The 20,717-nt window shown below is 39.6% G+C and overlaps 1 protein-coding gene across 2 annotated transcripts; it reads left to right on the top strand.

Annotated features, from left to right (window-relative positions):
- The first annotated feature begins 4,608 nt into the window (after positions 1–4,608).
- Positions 4,609–18,289, top strand: LOC134155844 (phospholipid scramblase 1-like). Of its 2 annotated transcripts, XM_062603453.1 has the most exons (9): positions 4,609–4,707; positions 9,082–9,113; positions 9,948–10,049; positions 11,913–12,082; positions 13,184–13,226; positions 14,290–14,510; positions 15,261–15,422; positions 16,459–16,620; positions 17,860–18,289. In XM_062603453.1, the coding sequence occupies exons 2-9, from the start codon at positions 9,101–9,103 to the stop codon at positions 17,917–17,919; spliced, it is 933 nt and encodes a 310-aa protein (XP_062459437.1). In that variant the 5' UTR covers positions 4,609–4,707; positions 9,082–9,100; the 3' UTR covers positions 17,920–18,289. The 2 variants fall into 2 exon arrangements, with proteins under 2 accessions (XP_062459437.1, XP_062459438.1); XM_062603454.1 differs by lacking the exons at positions 4,609–4,707; positions 9,082–9,113; positions 9,948–10,049; positions 13,184–13,226 and having other exon boundaries at positions 11,949–12,082.
- Positions 18,290–20,717: the final 2,428 nt, after the last annotated feature.

Raw genomic sequence — 20,717 nt, 5'->3', positions numbered from 1 at the left:
CTTGTTTGGGTTTTTTGTGTGTTGCTTTTCTGTTGTTGTTTGCCTGTTTGTTTGTTTGTAGTGGATATTAAACATGTGGCTCTGTAAACAGCATGGACTTCAACATCAACAACATCATAATGTCATTCTTCTGAGGGCATGACTTTGTTATGGGAATGAGCTGAAGCCCAGCCAAGTGCTGCTCCTGCCCTGGCACCCATGTAAGTGTGTGGCTCCAACTCAGGGAGGCAGGGTGGGGAGAGCAAGGGCTGGCTGCCTGCCAGCAGTGGGAGGCTGCAGACAGCATCCCTATTACTCTTTTCTGCTGAGTTTTATTATAAGGTTGCCTTTAAGGCAATCCAGAAAAGTTGGTACTTTTCCAGATGTATCCAAGTTTTCCAAAAGCTAGGATGGGCATCAAGGGCCAGCTCCCTGATGATAGCAGGAGCACACCAAAGATCATTTTGAATCATTTGAATGTTTTCATGTGATAAAGTACTAATTTGTGTAGCTCATCAGGCCCTCAGCACTTTCACTGTTTTGTTCATGCTGAGGCTCTCAGGTATTTCTATGGAAGTTCAAAGCCCCATATTCTAGGAGCAATTTGTCAAGATTTCAGGCCTTGGTGTAGCTGAGTGCATTCCTGGTCAGACTGAAGGCCATGAAAACTGGGCTATTAATTTGGTAGCTGTAAGAGGTGACAGTTGGGGACAGGATTTCATACTGTTTTCTAGCATCCTACCTAGGAGTGGTGTGCGGTTAATGTTTATTTTTAAGTTCTGTTCTTTACCAAGGACAAAGCAATTTTGTCTTTCTGGGTTACCCACCAGGAGTTCCCTGTGTCCCTGGTATTCCTGGAGAAGCTGTCAGGACTGATGCTGGCTTTTTTACTATAAGTCTCTAATTTAGGCACTATAACATCAAATACAGCATCAAATTCCTCCATCTACTGCTTCAAGGTATATAATGTGATCCAAGCTGAACTGCAGTGAAAACCTTGCTGCAAAGGTATTCAAAGCTGAGGGATCTAACTGTTATGCTGTCTGGGCAAGGGGCTTTATTTGATGCCATCCAAAATCCCTTGTGTTCCAGAATGACGCTACTTATTATAGCCTACTTGACACTGTGATCATTTGATTCTGAGATAAGCTTTTTCTGTTCTTTTGAAAACATCATACATATTTGTTTCTACTCATCTCTCAAACAGGATTGTCTTCATAGGTAACTAGTACTTGTCTGGAAGTACTCCCAGGCCTTGTGGAGTAGGAATGGATATTGAAAGAAAAGGATAGCAGCAGCCTAGAGATGCAAATATCAAAAGTGCATTTTGCTACCACAGATCCATTATTTAGACCCTCTGACAGAACAGAACCATTCTTTGCTTTGTTTTATAATTCTGTCCTGAAAATAAGACTTGCATACTGCATCTTATTAGGTTTTATCTGCACCTGTACAACTGTACATGTAATAATATCCAAATGCTCCTGAAGAATGAAAGACAGGGCTTTCAACAGTATGAACAGAAGTTTGAAAGACCCTAATACTTTTTTTTTTTAAGCTCAATTTATCATGTTTATTGAATGATCTGGGACACAAAACCATTGAAGAGACTAACAGGAGATTTCAGTATTAGATTTAAAACCTAAGAAAATACTTTGTTATTCACTGTGATGTGTTAGAAAAAGTCCTAGACTGTAATTTTTTAATACAACCTCAATATTAAAGATTTATTAATATGTAAATGAAAATGAATTACAGTGAAAATACAGACCACGTGTTTGTAGACAATAGGACTTCCATGTGAATCTTAACAGTGACATTTAAAGAAATGTCTCCACAAGCCAATCTTCTAAAATCTATCTCACCTGTTTTTCTGGCACATTTTATGATTATCATTAACAAGCACTGTGTAAATCTAAAATGACCCTTGTAAAATCAGGCATTATGGTTTAATATATATGGCTGTGCAAAAATAACAGAAGATTGGTAAGGAGGATTGTAAACATGCTCAAGTGAGTTGCAGCTGGGATGTAGAAAAACACATATACTAATCGTTGTTTAGTCATCCGTGTTTGGATAACACAGGCCAACATAGGGAGGCACCCTACTGAACACGCTTGAGATTCCTGCCCAACTGCAGGAAAAATCAAAGCACAGTGTTAAACCACTCTGTGGATCCCTGATACACAGGCCAACACAGCAGGCTCAGTGATCCTTTAGCATTGGACCAAACTGTGTGGTGCATATGTCCTCACTTGTGTGCCTCTGCCTGTGTGCTGCTTTGTGGACACCCTTTCTGGTGAGGTAATTAAATTTATTCTTTGTATTTCCTCCGTGGTTCTGTAGCTGTTCCTGCATCCTACCTGTGCCAGCTCACACAATGGCTTATCTACATAACACTGGTGTTAACTGCATCTTTTCATCATCTTCAACCTGAAAATACTTGGAATATTGTTGTGGTTTAAGCCCAGCTGGTAACTCGGGACCAAGCAGCCACTCTCTCACTCCCCCATTTCCATCCCCTGCTCCAGGCAGGATAGGGAGGAAAATCAAAACTGTTACAGCTGAACCCAGGACAAATATACAACACATTTTGGAATAAAAGAGCTGCTTTCTTAAAATGTTGAGCTGAAAGTGAGCGATTTAATGCTCCCCTGTCTTAATCTAGCATGATTCAACAGCAAATCCACCAACAAATGGGGCACTTTAAGATATAATAGTTGTTTGTTTTTTTAATATATTTACGGTATGCTTTATTTAACAGAAAACCTGATGAGCCTTTGTTTTATAGTGATAATCTGGGCCTAACATTCCAGCTGCTTTTACGTGAAAGACCTTCATCAGTTCTACTGATACTCTCTTTTTGGACCTCTCATTCTTTATCCTAAATGGGGCTCCTAATAGATTAAGGATGGCGAGTGGCTCTGCAGAGTCTATATGAAAATGGGAAAGTACAATAAACCTAGGACCATGCACAAAATGTACTTGTATACAGTCCAGTTTGAAATTAAAATGCTATCTGTCTTTCTTGGGCTTCACTGTGTACAATTAAATTTGTTATCAAAGGAGTAAACAAATGAATGGTGCCCCCATTCCTTACCCCAGCTCTCACCATCACATATGCCTGGATTCTGCATCATTAAACCTTTCCTTTCTGTAAGACTCATTTTTGGGGTACCTATCTAGTGTAAAATGCTTTTTAAATTAAAAAAAAACCCAAACAAAAATGCACTTCAGAAGTTTTACACAACTTTTAGAAACCTTTTCAGACTTGTGTTTCCTCAAGCAATATGAATGCACTGCACTATCCAAACTCTAGTATCATACCATTAAGTACTAATGCAGTGCCGGATATTAGAATGAACCAAAGGTAAGGTAATAATTTCTTCACCTGTATTTTCAGTCTTTCAGAAACAGCCCATCAGGGTAAGCACTAAGGATTTTAGTGTTTTGGTTTTGTTGGTGTTTTTTTTTTTTGCTTCAATTGGCAGGTTGAAGGAGATGATCCTGCCTCTCTACTCTGCTCTTGTGAGACCTCACCTGGAGTATTGTGTGCAGTTCTGGTGTCCTCAACATAAAAAGGACATGGAACTGTTGGAACAAGTCCAGAGGAGGGCCACGAGGATGATCAGGGGACTGGAGCACCTCCTGTATGAAGACAGGCTGAGAAAGTTGGGGCTGTTCAGCCTGGAGAAGAGAAGGCTGTGTGGAGACCTCATAGCAGCCTTCCAGTATCTGAAGGGGGCCTATAGGGATGCTGGAGAGGGACTCTTCATTAGAGACTGTAGTGACAGGACAAGGGGTAACGGGTTAAAACTTAAACAGGGGAAGTTTAGATTGGATATAAGGAGGAAATTCTTTCCTGTTAGGGTGGTGAGGCACTGGAATGGGTTGCCCAGGGACGTTGTGAATGCTCCATCCCTGGTGGTGCTCAAGACCAGGCTGGACGAGGCCTTGGGTGACATGGTTTAGTGCGAGGTGTCCCTGCCCATGGCAGGGGGTTGGAACTAGATGATCTTAAGGTCCTTTCCAACCCTAACTATTCTATGATTCTATGATTTCACAGAACTAGCTGTCTTTGCTGAACATTTAGCTGACAGGGGAAGCTTTATCTGAAGGTGAAGATGACAATGTAAAGATAACAGGAAACCTAAGATACATACTTTTAAATTATTTTTTAGGTTATATTTTACTGTGAATAATAATTTGATATACACCTCAAAGACAGCAGTTACATGGTAAAGTGTGAACTGCCTTCTTAATGGAAGAACACCAACGCTATTTCATTTGTAGCAGTTATACTGCAAGAGACATTGCTACCTTCTAGAACCAGTGCATCGCTCAATTTTAAGCAAATATTTGACCTTCCATTCTATTCCCGTAGCAAAACAGCGGTTAACCGAGAAAGCAGCGTTCACGTATACAGCGTCCAGCGCGGCAGAGCCAGGGTCAGAGGAACGTCCCAGCGCCCTTTCTCGCGGTTTATAAACTCTGCGCCTCCGCTAGAATCAGGAGACCTCCCCGTGCCCCCACCCTGCGCTTCCCGGACGGGTGGTGGTGGCCTCCCTCAGGGCGGTCCCGGGCAGCTTCCGCCCCGCGGCACTGGGGTTCCGGAGGCGCTCTGACGGCACGGGGACCGCTAGAGCGGAGAGGGGCTCGGCAGCAGTGGGGCCAGCACGGCTGGAAGCGGGGTTCGGTGCCGGAGCGGCTCCTCGGCTTTGGGAACGGGTATTCTTTCTGTGGATAGAAGTGTCTTTACCGTGTGCGGTTTCTTCTCGGTGGTCCAGTTAGAAAATGTGTCTTCAGCAAAGTAACTCGCTCTTGAAGAAATGGTTTAAGAAACCTAAGATCTTGCTGCCGAGGCTGTGCTCAAGAGAGCTGGCAGCAGCAGGCATGGCTCGGGCAACGGTGGTCGTGTCATCCAGCAGTGAAATGAGCAGCGTTAGGCACGTGCTTTCATGTCCCTGAGGCTGGGTACCCAGACCATGACCTGTTTTCTTTGGCCCTTGGGTGTTGGCACTCGCAGGTTGCAGGAGAGATGGCAATGTCAGAGGAAAGAGGGTGCCCTGTTGCATCAGAAGAAAATAATGCCAACGAGTATCTCATTTAATTCCTTCTCTGAAGGCTGTTTTATTAACTTTAGCAGAAAATAACCTGTTTAATTAGATTAACTAAATTGTCTTAAAGTATACTGTTTCTGCGGTAGCTGAGGTTAAAATCCAGTGGCTGAATAGTCTAATGATGAAGTGCCACAAAGCTAGCTAGGGTGAACTAATGCATGCCTTACAGCTGTTCGGCTTTTGTTTTTTTTTTAAATCATCAGCTTTCTTGGAAATGGCCTGGCTCGGTATTTAAATGGCACCATGCTTGATGTTTGTGCTTGAGGGCTTGTGTTAGTATGCTCTTGGCAGTATTTCAGCGAGCTGGAGAAGATTTGAAACTGATTGTCACGCTAATAGCCTGGTTTTCTAATAAAACTAGGAAGCTTTGTAGTTAACTGAATTAAGATCTCTAAATGACTTACAGTGTACCTACTGATATGTATCAGGATAAAGAATATGTGTAATGCAGTTCTGAAAATGGAAAGTGACAGAAAAGGAACATAGGTATTTCATTCCTTAAAAAAGAGCAAGCTAGGAATGTTGTTCCCTTAGTTTTCTCTGAACCAGAACAGTATTGTTCTGACTTCCTTTGGAACATTTCCTATATTTCCTTTCCAAAAGTTTTTGGCTGTCCTTAAGTGTCCTGATTCAAAACTCCTGGAGGGGAAAAACCACTATACCTGGGCACCTGGATGCTCTGCTTCTGCATTACCCATTTGAATAATGATTCAAGAAAGTAAAGAGAGAGTGAGGAACTGGTGGCGGTATGCTGGTGCCGGGTTAGAGGGTTTAGCAGCAATTGACTGCTACTTCTGTGAGCAAAGGGAAGAAGTATGGGGACCTCCTATGGATGAGGAGGAAGGCTGACAATATGGGTTCTGGGTAGTACAGTGTATAGGGACAAGGTGTGAAGAATGAGACTTCTTGACACAAATTCCTTTCTCTTGTGAGCGTTACAGCAGATGAGGTTTGGGGATCTGCTGTCAGCTTGATAACCCATGGCGCAACGGTTGCTCTTGGCAGTAGAAGCACTGCTGGGGGCAGGTGTGTGTGTTCTTTTGCCTTTCATTTCCACTCTGCATCAGTCATACTGCAGGGTTCAAGTAGTGTGTTTCAGGAGAGCCAGCTGGCAGCCCCTGCCCTTCCCACTCCCAGTGCACAGGCGCAGTGGGGGTACCTCAGATCATCCAGAGACTGTTTCATAAGGGTCATTCCTTATCAGACAGCTGCTGTCCATGAAGTGTTTCCCTGGTGCTTCCCTTCTGCCAGCAAAATCACTTCTCCTTTCCCCTGTGTAAAGCTGAACCAAGGTATCTTTATATCTTCTCTGTACTCCCTTTGGGAGCATGGGCCCAGAGCTGTAAGTTACTACAGGAATCTGTCAGGCTTTTCCTGGCACAGGGTCTCTTGCATAGCCCTAAACATAATGGCCCCCGCAGGGGGGTGAGGTGATGGGAGCTGGAGCCTGGACCCCACTATCCTCTCTTGCCCTTTAGTGCTTCAGCTGGGGGATTTTGGTGAATGTTTGATCAGCAAATATCTCAAGTAATGTAATAAAATGTGAAGGACCCTTATAATCCTAGCATAATTTGGGTTGGAAAGGATAACCTTTGGAGGTTATTTGGTCCATTCCTCTGCTTAAAGCCAGCCTAAATTCACATGTAGGTCAGATTGCTCAGAGCCTTGCAAAGGTTTTTTTATCAAGTGTATGCGAAGATTCACAGCTGCTTCTTGACCACCATGTCCAGCTTATTCACTACCACACAATTTACTCTCATGTTGTAAATTCAGGTTGCAGCACATGGCCAGCGTGGTGAGAGGGATTCCTGCAGCTACTGTTTTATCAAACCAGAGTTAATTCAGTAATGAACTTTTACTTGCTGAAGCACTTTTTTTCCTTTTTTCTTTAGTTGTATGGAATTTTAACTCCATTAAAAAGAAATAGTATTCTCCCTCTTTTGTGTTAGTGGAAGATAAATGCAAATACCTTTACTTTTCCTTGCAAAGTAATGTTTCAGTGATTGTTCCCTATATTTAAAACTGTTACTAGAACTAGTAACACCTAGCAGCTTGTAAAGCCTTATTTTATTAAACTGAAGTGAAAATGTAGTCTTCATTGCTTTGTGTAACCCAGGTAGCTGGAACCAACTCATTTCTAAGTGACTGGTCTTTTTGTTACGGCTGTTTCTTGACTGAGGTTTCACCATGTGAGAATTTCCCCATGCATAGCGACATCATTAAACAATATATTGTGCAACATACAGTTGACAAAAGTGAGTTTTTGTTCCTCGTTCCTTTGGTATTTCACAATTTCATGTTATTTCACAATCTTCATAAATTATTCAGATTAAAAGAAAGGCATGAATGGCAATGTACTAATCTTGGTGACTGAGTTGGATGTGATAGAAGGAGTCTACATAAAAAGCAATAGAAGAAGAAAGACAATTTTAGTAAAAGACATAATCTTAACTGTTCTTAACATAATGTCTGATCAAATGGGAGTTGAACTTTGTAAAATGTAAAATCTTTATTACTTTTCTTGCCGTAGAGTTTATCACCATTTTCTAAATCCTAGATTGTGCAGTGGCATATATGTGTGGTTGTAGGGAGAAGAAAGATTCTGGGCTATTGTAAAGCCTTTCTTATAAACAAATCATATGATATGGTCTCTACCGTTCCTTTACCAAAGGGTTCAGTTTGAATTCTCAGTATTTCACTAAAGTTAGGTACCTGGGACACCTCACAGTATAAATTGAGCTTTTTTTAGTTTAAATTATGTTTTTTTATTCATCTTTAATTTGTGCTATGCCTACAAGCTGGTAGTTTTCTCAACATATTTTAATATGGTCATATATTAAACTTGTCAGTTTATATTATCAGCTGCAAGAACAAGGTTTGAAAAAGGAACACTTTAAGACCAATACACTAAAGAAAGAGGATGTTGTGTGTAAGCTGGCATGTGAGAGAGATCCTATGTCATCCCAGAACCATTAAACATCCTAGTGTGATGTCTGCTTTTACTCCGGGAGTAAAAAGCAGGAAGGAATTATTTTCAGTTTCACTTTCCTTCCCTTTGAATGGCCATCTTCTAGTTGGAAGAATCGTAACAGACAAAATATATTGCTAGTTTAACTTGAACTGCATTCTGTCTAAAGAATAGCTAGGTTTATCATTTGTTATAAAGCTTTCAATCCTATAAAAAGGAGCTCCTATGCTGTTCTTTTCTGTACGTCCACTTGTGGCTCTCCTGGCGGGTTTGGACCATTGTCTTCAGTAAAAGTTGCTGCCATTGTTTTCCTTCTCTCATTACTCCAGAGGCAGAAAGGAATATTTCTTAAGGTTAATGCTGGCATCAGTAAATGTTCTTTCTGCCTTTTTTTAACTCCTTTTGGAGTTATACTTGGAAAAGTATAAGGAAAAAAGACAAGCAGTTGGCCCTTTTACTCATGCTGTTCTGCTGTGGAAGCCCACTCCCCTGTGCAAACCCATCATTATCATGTTAAGACAAATATTGGATACATGATATTTAGTAGTACCATGTCAGAAGTGGAGTAGCATAAAGAACTGAATAGGTGGCAGCATGGCATCAGGGCTGCTCCAGGATTTACCCAAGCAGGTTTTGTAGTCAACATCAATATACTAAACCAGTTGCTGCGAAATTACTGCAGGAATTTGTTCATATGAATTGCATGATGTTTCTGAATGGCTGCACAATAGTCTTGTAGTGCAGTGAAATAACTGCACATAGCAATGCTTTCCTCTGACTTAATAATTTCAGGATACTCAAAGCATGAATACAGGCATAGATAATTCAGACTTACGGTGTGGTGGAGACAGCCTAGAAGGAAGCAGAGATACTTGCATTTGTAATTCAGTTTTCCTGTATGGTTTAGGCAGGCAAGCATCTTTTAGCAATAATACAGAACTTTGAATAACTCTTGTGTAAAATTGTATGTATGTATTAAAAATCCCCCCCTCCCCCTTTTTTTTTTTTTTGCAGAACTTTTATAAACACATCCATGACAATGCAAGGTGAGTAAAATATAAACAATCTTTTGTTAGTATCAAAAGATAATATGGGTCTTTCCACAGTGTTCAAGCAATATTAGCTTAGCTATTAGTTTACTTACCTTCTATTTTTATGAAATATGTATGAATTTTTGTTGAATATGTTTTGAATTGAAATTATTTACATTTTGAAATCTAATGATTTCCAAAATATAGCTTACATTTTCAGATTGTGATTTCTAAAGTTAAATAAAACAAATAAATCATCTTGAAATTCAAGTTATTTCTGCTTACAAAAAGAACTTAGTAAATGTTTTAAATGCATAAACCTCCAAGTCCGCTTGTGAGGCATTATTAGTGTAGTCCTAACTTGAAGAAATTGGTGGAAAATGTTTTATATAATGAAGAATGACTCACTGCCAGTCACTTCTGTACAGGAGGGCAGCCTATCAGTTCTCTGGCAATTCTTTGTATTAAAGCCTGCTTCTAAATATAGATGAACAAAGGCGCCTTTGGTCCAGACAGTGAACTGACCCTGCTTGCACTAGGTGATCTCAAGAGGTCCCTTCTGAGCTAAATGCTCCTGTGATTCTGTGACATCTTTATGACATCATGTGCAATACCTGCTTTTATTCTGCATGTTAAGGATGAGAACTCCTTTAAGTTCTTAAACATTATGCTGATGTTTAATATACATATTGTGCATAAATACGAACTTGGTATGCAGGTTTTGCTATACAGAAAGCCGCTGCTTAATTTTGTTACATCTAGCCTGAAAAAGGAGGCAGTGTTGGGGATTTTTCACTGTAGGGCAGGAGCAAATCCGCAATACTCAGAGTTTATGTTCCATTTTTCCAGCACATAAACCTGACCTAGCATCTGGATTTTCAAACGTTAACCATGTGCCAGGATATCAAGTCCCCTATGGCTACCCTCAGCATGCACCTGGGACTTACCAAGGTAGGTTGCTTGTCTACAGATCTGGAAATAGGGACAGGAAATGTGAGATTCCATTTCACCAGGGTGACCATCTCTGATTTCCTTTTCTGCTGTTAATTTTGTAGTGTTTCTGTTAATTTCTGTTTTTCTAAAAAGTCATCTTTTCCTTTGTGGTGCTGAGCAGTACCAGCAGTGGTAGGAGTTAAAGACATTGAATGTTCCTCAGTGGTTACTGTGTGGAGTTTTTTAGGGTGGTATTACTTATGCAAAGCAATTAATGTGTGGTAGCTTCTTGCTGATGATCAGATTTTTTAATTAATATGCTGTTTCAGTATTTCACTTTACTTTTCTCTAGAAATCCAGAACTGAAGAAAGAATTGTTTTCCTCTTGCCTGTTCTGTGATTTTCTGCCTGTTTCCTACCCTGTTGCTGTACTTTGCATGTGGTTATACCTTGCACTGATTTGCTTTTCTCCTCTCCTATTTCATTTCCTGCTCCACATTCAAAATTCAGCACTTCTAAATAGCTTCTCATGTTCTGGTAACTAATTGCTTTCTAAAGAACCAACTAACAATCAGACTCAAAGCATAAGTTGTAGATAAAATGCAAACCGTTTGGCCTGAGTTACTGTGCTGTTCATAAGTTAAAGCTTGTGCATGTTGTGGCAGGGCAGTCTGAGGTCTAAAAGTACAGTTAGCTTCAGCAGGGAATGAGCATGTGCTGCCTGTGTGATGGTCAGGGAAGCATGCATATACTTATGCATGAGAGCAGTAGATCATTTGTGTGTGAAGCCTGTGCTCAAACATAAAAGCGATTTTGTATTCTGTAAGGGTGAATCCTTCTCTAGAGTGGGGGCCTCTGCCACCTATGAATTTTAAGCTACAGCTGTTTACATCACCTGAAGTACTGTCCTATTTACGGCCACAGTGTGAGCTTTCATATGTAACAGTCCATGTATTAGAGTGTAATGTGAAACACTGGTGCTGAACAGTTTTGGGCTAAAATCTACAAGTCAGTAACTCGAGCTATAAATAATCAAGTAAAATATAAAATTCCTCTCTATCAGAGTGAAAACCTACAGCCTACCAGGGAAGTGTTAAGTGAGGGAAAAATACAGTTATTGTTCTGTAACTTCAACAGCAACTTCAGCAGCTTCAGCTACAAAGGCTCTGTTGCTGCAGGCAAGGCAGGGCTCTGCGCTCAGCCAGGGATGTGGGGTAGGCTGTGAGCACCAAGGCAGTGCTTCGTGTGCCATCTGGTGGGGTGCTGAGCATTTAGACCCTGAAGTGCTTCATGAGAGTTTGTGTTTTCTATTGAGTGGTAACTGAAGATTTACTTGGCATTCACAAAATGTGGAATGATTTTCTCCTTTACTATGCACCTCCTCCATGAAGGAGTTGTGGATTTCCTGAGTTTTTGAAGAGAATGGGAAGGTGCTGGTTTTAGATCACATTCATTTAGTTTGAAAACTGCAGATGAACTTTCTAAAAGCACATTTCCTAACCCATAACTAGAAGGTATGATTCCAGGAACACTTTGTCTGAAAATTCCCCATTTGCTCAACTGACAACTTGTAAATGCTCATACTTTTTATCTGTTTTAAGGTTTCTGTCATCTTTATTTAGAAATAATCTTCATTTATTTATTTCTAGTATTTGAATTGCCTGTCTTTATGTGAATAAAATTTCTGCTATATTCTATAATGATTCATTTACTGATTTTATTTGGTTTTGTCTGAAGGGATTAGAACATCCATATCCAGTATAACTTTGCACAAGGATCTTTGTAGGTCAAAATAGTGAATACATTAATCTTTTGAAGATCCATGGGGCAATTCTTTTCTAACATCTAACTTTAATAACTGCATCTCTCCAAACACACCAGGTGTTGCAGGTGCAGGGAGCTATGGCTTTCAGGTACAGGCCATGAGAGTCCCAGCTGAACTTGCTGTTCCACCCATACAGAACCAGCCCATTGTGAAGGAGGGGACAATCTGGATGCCCGTCCCTCCTCCTCTTCCCAACTGCCCTCCTGGACTGCAATACCTCACTCAGGTACCTGCACCCTTCCTTCTTCCCCAGAGAACAGGTATTCACCTGAGAAGCAGCCTGCATATGTGAAAAAGCTAAAAAAAGTATGTGGCTTTGTTACAGTTCCGTGGGTTGCCACTTTTGGGCTGCTAAATGAAGCCTTTTGTAATGGAATTGATGCGTGTTTCAGTGTGGAGATGCCTGTTATGGTTGCAGCACTTCATGCAGTACTCTTCTGTCAAGTGAGATGCTAAATTACTAGGGGCATAGGGCTATCATAGATCTTTCCTATTTCTGAAGGTACCATTTGTGAGATGTAATGAGATTTGGCAGTGTCTATAATAAAAGTATATAATATATGCACCTGTAGCACATTAAAATTGCTTAGTTTTCTACATGGTGCTTTCTTCACACCTTCATAATGTTGTTAGCAGAGATACTAGTCAGACTTCACAACATAGGATACAGGGAATCTCAGGATACATGAAAACTCAGGATACAGGGAAACTCAGGATACATGGCCTCATGGCCTTCTCTCACTGGTGCCCTTTTTTTTTTTCTTTTTCTTTTTTCAGCAATTTGCAGATTTGGCAAAAATCTATCAGTGTTAAGCCTTGATATTTGCTCCCAGAGATAAGATAAACTGTATTTTTACAGTACAAGGACATAGGACATGTTCTGCAATTTGGAAACTGTTCTTATTTTGCTATTAGCATTCCCTGAGTTTCTCTCAGAGCTGAGCAGTAGCTCTAAAATTTATTATTTTCCTGCTTTTGTCTGTATGGACTCCTAGTATAAGTGGCTGGGATATGAGGTGTCAGAGGCTCTCTTGGGCTCTGTAAGTGAGCCAGCCTGAGCCCTTGTGTGCTTGTAACTAGCCCAACTTGGGAACAACTGTCATCTGCTCCAGTGCCCTGAAACACTGTTCTGCTAATTTGGCAGAGGACAGGATGGGAGTACATGAGCTACTTGCACGCTTTACAAGTAGATGATCTGCCTCTAGGCAATATATTGATCCATAAATCTGAATTCTGAAATGAAACAGTAATGCTTCTTGAAACTAGGTTTCTCTTATTTACAACTTGTTAACTATTTGTTCTGTTTAATTTTTTCAACCATTAACAGATTGACCAGATATTAATTCATCAACAAATTGAACTTCTTGAGAGTAAGTGCAAAGTATTTATGGGAGAGACGTGTTTAAATCCAATAATCCCATGAAATGATAAAATTTAGACTTTGATACTATCTTTTTAAGGTGGATCACAACCTTTCTCTTTCCTGCCTGTTATCTGTATCAGTTTCTGCAGAAGTTGTGGAGGAGAGAAACAAGAAGATAGGAGGGCAGGGGATTTTAAACTGGTTCTGTATCTTGAAAGATACATAGCAATGTATCTTGGTAGATAGTTAAAGCTGCTTCCCATGTTATTAATCCACATGATTTCTACTTGCTTCTCTTCCCTGCTTAAAGATGTCATTTTCTGTGCTTTCTTACTCCGTCTAACTCTACAGACTGGCATGAAGCTCTAGTCTAGTTCCCAGGCAATCCTGCTGTTTTAGTGAATTGAACTGCTTTCCTTCTACTACCCTTATTCCGTTCACTTTAAGAATATCAAAGTCCTGTTATCAGTGTCTTTCAAATGGAAGAAATAAAATGAAACATCCATCTCAGTTGATGCCTACTGTTGCTGCCTTTTCTTTCCGTAGTGCTTCAAAGAGTGCTTTCATTTTTTAGAGAAATTAATCAAAATTTCTGTCCTGGCTCTTGTTGTTTTCCATTTGTGCTGCTGTGAATCTTGACTGGTTGGCTTTTTTTATGGCCTTTTCATTTGAATGTTCTTGCTTCACCAAATTCACAAGTTTTCTTTTTAATTCTCATCCTCTTCCTTCCCTGGGAAGCAAGCTCTTCCTTCCCTGGGAATCTTCCATGCCGTGTTATTTATATAATAGTGGTGCTTGCTCTGGCAGTAAGTGTCCCTGTCTGGTGGGAGGAGACTGATGGACATCTCTACAATTTCTGCCTTGTCATGTGCATGGTAGCTTCTCTTCTCTGAACTTCTCTGTCAGGCTGCTCTGCTCAAAGGTCCTTCACCACTTCATTTTGCCAGTAGCTGCCTCTGGCAGACTTTGAGGGAGGCCTGCCTTCCCAGAGGGTAGCTTTAGAGTTAGCATGGTGACTTTTCTGACCAGATGCACCTCGGAAATTTAACCATTCTGTTCCTGTTTTTCAGTTTTGACTGGCTTTGAAACAAACAACAAATACGAAATCAAGAATACGCTGGGGCAAAGGGTGTACTTTGCAGCAGAGGACACTGACTGCTGTACCAGGAATTGCTGTGGGCCATCACGACCCTTCACCATTCGGATTATAGACAACCTGGGCCATGAGGTGATAACACTGCAGAGACCCCTCCGGTGTTCTTCATGCTGCTTTCCCTGCTGCTTGCAGGAGGTGAGTTACTCCCTCTCACTTTCTTCCTTCTCATGGGAAGTGGTCCATCTGTGCAGTTTTGAGATGGGGCTGTCTTGAGTTAGGCAAGGTGAAACACGTCACATTTTGCCTGTAAAGTGTGGGGAGAGAGGGCTGTGGGATTTGCTTATGGGGTCCTTGGTCTGGGAAGAAGCAAGTTCGCTGCAACACTTGGATTCACTGTGGCCATTCTGATTATGGTAATGAAAAATTTGATGAAGCAGCATGTCAGGCAACTTGTAGCCTTTACCAAAATCTGTGCTAGAGATGAACTTGCAGTGTAAGAGTTAGTCAGCGGCTTTCATAAAGTAACAGCTAGAGTTTTCAATTTACTGCTGCTGTGAAACCTGTAGTGAAATTCAATGTGAGATGATGAGCTTTTTTAATATTAATTTAATTATGGGATGATGCAACTTCTGAAATCTCAGATCTGAGGTTCTTACTGAGAGATATGTAGTAGCTGCATCCTGTAATGTGTTCAGTGAATGCTTTTGGGATGCTCAAAGCCTTTCTTTGACTTTGGTCTTTATACTGGAGATGTATATGAAGTCTGAAATTTGTGTGCAGTTTTTTGAAAACATTCACAGAAAACCCCATGCAGCTTCATCCATTGGGAAGCCAGATTGTTGTGGAAAAATAAGTTGTGTTTGGTTTGTATGTTATGGTGGGGTTTGTCGAACAAGCTTAACAAAGCATGACTGCTCACTTGGAGATTTTCTTTTTCCTGTGAAGATGGAAGTTCAGGCACCTCCAGGAACACCAGTTGGTTATGTTGTCCAGAACTGGCATGCCTGCCTGCCAAAGTTTACCATTCAAGATGAGAAAAGAATGGATATATTGAAAATTTCTGGCCCATGTGTTGCCTGCAGCTGTTGTGATGATGTTAATTTTGAGGTATGCAAGGCTAAAAGTTGTTTGTATGTATCTTCTTTCAGGTAGTAGTTTGATAGTAATTTATTGCTTGAATTGTTGCTTGAACTTGTCAACTGAACTGTAATATATATTAAGTAATTAGTACAGAATACTTTCATGCTAGTATAATCAATTCACTTCTCTAGATATGTAGATTACTCTAGATAAACCAGAAAAACTTCCAGAATTGATGTCTTAAAGCCACTCATCAGTAATCAGTGAAACTGATTCCCTGACGTTGCATACAGATCTGTTAATTTAAATATTTAGCAGTGAAATCTTTTTGACTCTATTGTGTTTGTCCCTAAAAAAGATGTTATTCTCAGCTGTGTCATGTATTTATTAAAATCACTTCCTACAACCACTCATTTAATAATTTAATAATCATGCAATGACCAACTAAATCAATATAATTTAGACCTAAAATACAGATTTGAATGACTGAAGACTTACAACTTTCACTTAAAAATAATAGTGACTAATGCATCATTATTTTCATACACATTAATTAGTAGATACACTAGTTTATCATTTAGTATTTAAAATGATGTTGCAAATAGTTGCTAAAGCAAATTTAGTATAATTTTATTTTGCAAATTAGATTTTGCAACTCTGACAACTGCATCTAACTTTAGGAAATACCAAAGGGCTAATTTCTGTTTTGTAATACAACAGCGTAGTTTGTTTAATTTTCACTCCAGCAGCACCTGATACATGGCAGGAGAAAGTGATTTGCTCTCTTGCTTAAAAGACAACACTCGCAGCAGTGTGCAGTAGGTGTCTTCCAACACCATTAAAGCACTGAATTCTGTAGTTAGATTTAGAATTAAGTTCATGTCTGTGCTACTTAAGACTGATGTTCTGATAGTCAGGGTTGTTTTTTTGGTACAGTTACATTCAATGACTGCATTAATTCAAATAACACAATCTGTAGCTTTCACATGGATCTGTGATGAACGGGATTTGGGGATATTATGAATGACAGATTATATTTTTTTTTAATTTTATATGTAACTAGGTGAAATCTGTGGATGAGACTGCTACTGTTGGAAGGATTTCTAAGCAGTGGACTGGATTTTTGAAAGAAGCCTTTACAGATGCAGATAACTTTGGAATCACATTCCCAATGGACCTTGACGTAAAAATGAAAGCTGTCATGATTGGTGCTTGCTTCCTTATTGTAAGTCTGTCATTCACTGATACTTGAGTATGAACTGGCCTTTTCATTTTTATGTTCAAAATGTACTGTTAAAGAATTTGATCCTGAGCTCCTTGAAATGGGCCATAACTTGTTGTGAAATTGCTATGTGTAGAACTAAACACAGAAGACAACAAGGAATTATTTCAGATAATAAGCTTGTTCTAGACTACATGAAGTGCTAATTGCATTTAAGAAGAGCTACATATCTGATGGGACTGAGAAACCCTGTAAAGGGAAGACTCCTTACAGAGTCTTTAACATTACATTAATAGAGGAAAGCTTGTTTATGTGGATGGTGAAACCATGAAAGTGCACATCAGCAATTGCAAAGAGACCAAACCAGAGCAGCCTGCTGAGCTGGCGAACTGGACAGCTGAATATGGCAGCTATTTCCTCCTGACTCTCCTTCTTGGAAGTGTGTGCATAACTGAGCTGAACAGGATTAAATGCTCTCAGAGGGGTCATTTCCAATGCGAAGGACTTCTGTGGAGGCAAAGCACATCTACCTTGATACAACACTTTTCAGCTGCACTCTGACTCTGCCATGTCAAATATTGCATTGCAGCTCACTTTGCTCTTTGTATGTGCATGTGTATGAGTGTATGCGATACACTCATGTTTCCACTTACCAGTGCAATTCAGCATCAGGTACCATTTCAAAAACTGCTCTGCTTCTGTGCTGGCAGAGCTGCAGAGGGAGAAGAAAGGGGCATGTGAAGTACCTTGAGTTTGGAGCATTCTCACCAGCCTCTAACAGCTATGCATGAAACAGGTTTTCTTAGCTGTGTTCATTCATGTGCTACCATGTGCATGAAGTAGTGTTAGTGAGTGCGAGCAACCCAGGACTCCAGACACAGAAACCTGGGCCCCCAGATGTAAACTAAAGATAGTCATCATTATGATGGACTCCACTTTAAGGTAAAATTGAAGGGGCTGAGTGAAGTCTAACAAAGCCAAGGCAGGAATCCTGCTTAAATGAAGCATAGCCTCGGCTAGTGATAATTTAAAGTTTCCAAGTAGGTCTTTCACCACCTCTTTCTCTCTCTGTGGGTGTCCTATTCTGAGAGACCCAGGTAATGTGGGATGGAGGGAGGTGGCCCCATCATCTTATTTTTGAGGCTTCTGAGAGGAAGGGACTTTGAATACCTTGCAAAGCAACCAGGAGATCTCTGAACTAAGAATAACATTTAAGAAGTTTGCTTTTTGTTGCCTTCTTAGGACTTCATGTTTTTTGAGCATGCTGGTGATAACCAACAGCGAGCAGGAGTTTGGCAATGAAGACTTTTATATAGAAGAAGAACATAAATCTCCCAACTTTCCAGTGGATTTCAGAGCTCCAGTAAGAATGTGAGAAATGTGTGTCTTGTGCTACTGCAAGTTTATATTTCTATAAACTGAAAGCTTTACATTTTATTGTGGGTTTTTCTTTGTAGTAAATAGTAGTAAATAATTTGTAGTATTCATATAAGAACACTTTGTAGAGATCAAACCAGAAACTTACAGAAATATATAGCAACCTTTACAAGAAATTTGGAATTGTAAAATAACTACTTACAGTTACTTTAATTCATAAAAAAAGAGGACTTCTATATTAATTATTAATATAAGCAATGAGCCTACTAAAGAGGTCCTGATCTTTTTCTGTGTATCCTTCTTTGGTCCTTTTGCCTTGGTGTTCACATTCTGTTGTTTCCAACTTCTTACCAAACATACACATTCAAACCAAAGTAAGTTTGAACCAGATGATTCTTGAGGTCCCTTCCAACCTGGTATTCTCTGATTTTCTGATTTTGTGATCTAAGTGAAGAAAACTATTAAAAATCACTGTAAAATTGTAGAGTGATGGTGATAAATCTGCTGTCAAATGACTTTTGCAGTGTATGTTAGTTTCATAATTCAGGTTGTTTTGAGACTTAAGGCTTTGATTTTCATTAATAGAAGTTTAGAGGAGACAGGAAATATAAAAGAAAGAGGAATTCTCTTTCCTGCTTATTTAGTCCATGTATTTCACAGATTGTAAATCTGTCTGTAGGCATGAAAGTGCAGGAATAATAAACAGAACAATTCTGCTTCAAAAGCAGATGCATGAAATGGCAGGTCTGTTTTTTTAGCATTTATAGCTTTATTTAAATGTGCAAGCTATGGGTAAACTTGCAGTTTCTCACCACAGTTTCACAGAAGCATGTGCATATAGTGGTTCTTTTGATCCAGCAATGGGGAGAGGTCATTGCCAATATTCTCATTTGTATTTTAGTTGTGGTAAAGATTCCTTTTGTTCAGTATTTTCAATTTATTGATTGTTCCTGGTCAGTCAAAAAGCAGAGGAAAAGAGGAGTGCCATGGCTGCTATGTACCTGGATTCTCTTTGATGTTATAAGAGTTCTACAAACTCATGACAGCAATCTAGACTGTTCAGAAAGTCTTCAAAATTATATATTATGCCTTGTTAAATTTAGCTTCTGCTGCTAAAAACAAAGTTCCTTAAATATAGTGTCTTTAATAATAGGGATTGCTGGAGGTGCATTTTTGATTCATCAGCACTTTTCTTAGGGAATTAAATGATTATTAATTTGAAAATATTTAATTGACCAGCTATTAATGAGATACTGGAAATTCAGTCCTGCTGATACCTGCTAAAAATTTCTGATTCCTTCAGTTAGGAAGAGAAGCTGCATGTACAGAAACCAAAGTGACACATCTCCAGGTCCAAACCTGTCCTGTAGGGATCTGTGTGCTTAAGCCCATCAGTATTATTTTCCTTGCAAGGAGTGACACGCAGCTTCAGTTCTGCCTGTGGCTCTGAAGTCCCAGGCTCAAGCACATTCAATGGCAGCACTTTCAGAAGAGAGCAGAGTCAACTCAAAATACTTCACATACTCTTTCTTTCTGAGATTTTTTAAAATATCTGTTTAACTCCATAAGAGGTCTGCTGAGAATTTAAATTTACATTCGAGTGAGGCCTGTTTGTGGCCGTTTGAAGAGTGGATAGAATAATATGTCCCAACAACCTTGCATAAAAAATTACATATTCATTACATATAAATTACATGTTAATTCACATACATCTCTGTAGAGCAGTAAGGGAAGAAAATGAGGATGCAAACAGCCAAGAATGATCTGCTTCACATCAAGATGTAGGAAAAAAGTGTTGCAACTCTTCTATCATAAGAAGAATTGCAGTTGCAAACACTAATAATTCTGTAAAGTGTAATCAAAGAAAAGATACCTTTGCTTACAATCAGTTTCTCAAATACAGTGAAACCCAACAATGAAGTAAGTTGTGTAAGTTGTGCTGTTGCCATTTATTTTTTGATTTTGGGCTGCTTGAGTCTACTGGTCAAATTGCTACAGATGATTCCTTTACCATGTGTTTAGCAAAATTAGTAAATAAGGTGAAGAATTAGATATCCCAAGGGAATCAGTATGTGAATCCACCTACATAGTAAGGTATAAGATGCTCAAGCTAAGCCTCTTAGATTTGCCAGAATTGTGGTAAGAACCTGAAAGAAGTTCCACAACCTCATATCATAAAAGGACAGAGAGAGCATTGGACTAGGGGAATTTTCCATCAGTTGGGTATCTGGTTAATTAGCTGATACTGATAACACAGCTCATCAACCTTTTTTGCTTGTGAAATGGTTCACACTCTGTCATGAAGGTAAAAATATTGCATGAGAAATTCAATCTAAAGCTATCAAGGAGTAACTCTAGTTAACAAAACAGTATTGTATCACCTTTGTAATTTCTTTCACTTTTTCCTAATGATACTGAATTGGAAAATGCTTATTCCTTAATTTTTTCAAGAACTTCTGGGGACAGCTGTATTTACTTGCTCATTTCGGAAACTGATTGTGCTAAAAGCAGAACAGATCATTCTTTGAGTTGTCTTTCTTCCTTTTGAAAGAACCCATAACAGTATCCATATTTACTAAATAACGAGACTCTAGAACTCTCCACTATTTATCCATCAGACTATACGCAATACACTGATTTATCCTTCTATCCATAAATCCAGCTTTGGAAAGTATTAGAAGACTTCCAGCATGCTGCCTGTTATTCCATACCATCTCAGTTAG

This window comes from Pezoporus occidentalis, unplaced genomic scaffold, assembly GCF_034315485.1.
Source record: "Pezoporus occidentalis ecotype Australia unplaced genomic scaffold, CSIRO_AGI_Poc_V1 ctg8, whole genome shotgun sequence".
NCBI classification, from domain to species: domain Eukaryota; kingdom Metazoa; phylum Chordata; class Aves; order Psittaciformes; family Psittacidae; genus Pezoporus; species Pezoporus occidentalis.
Note: the sequence above shows the minus strand (reverse complement) of the source record. Positions and strands in the feature narration are given on the sequence as shown.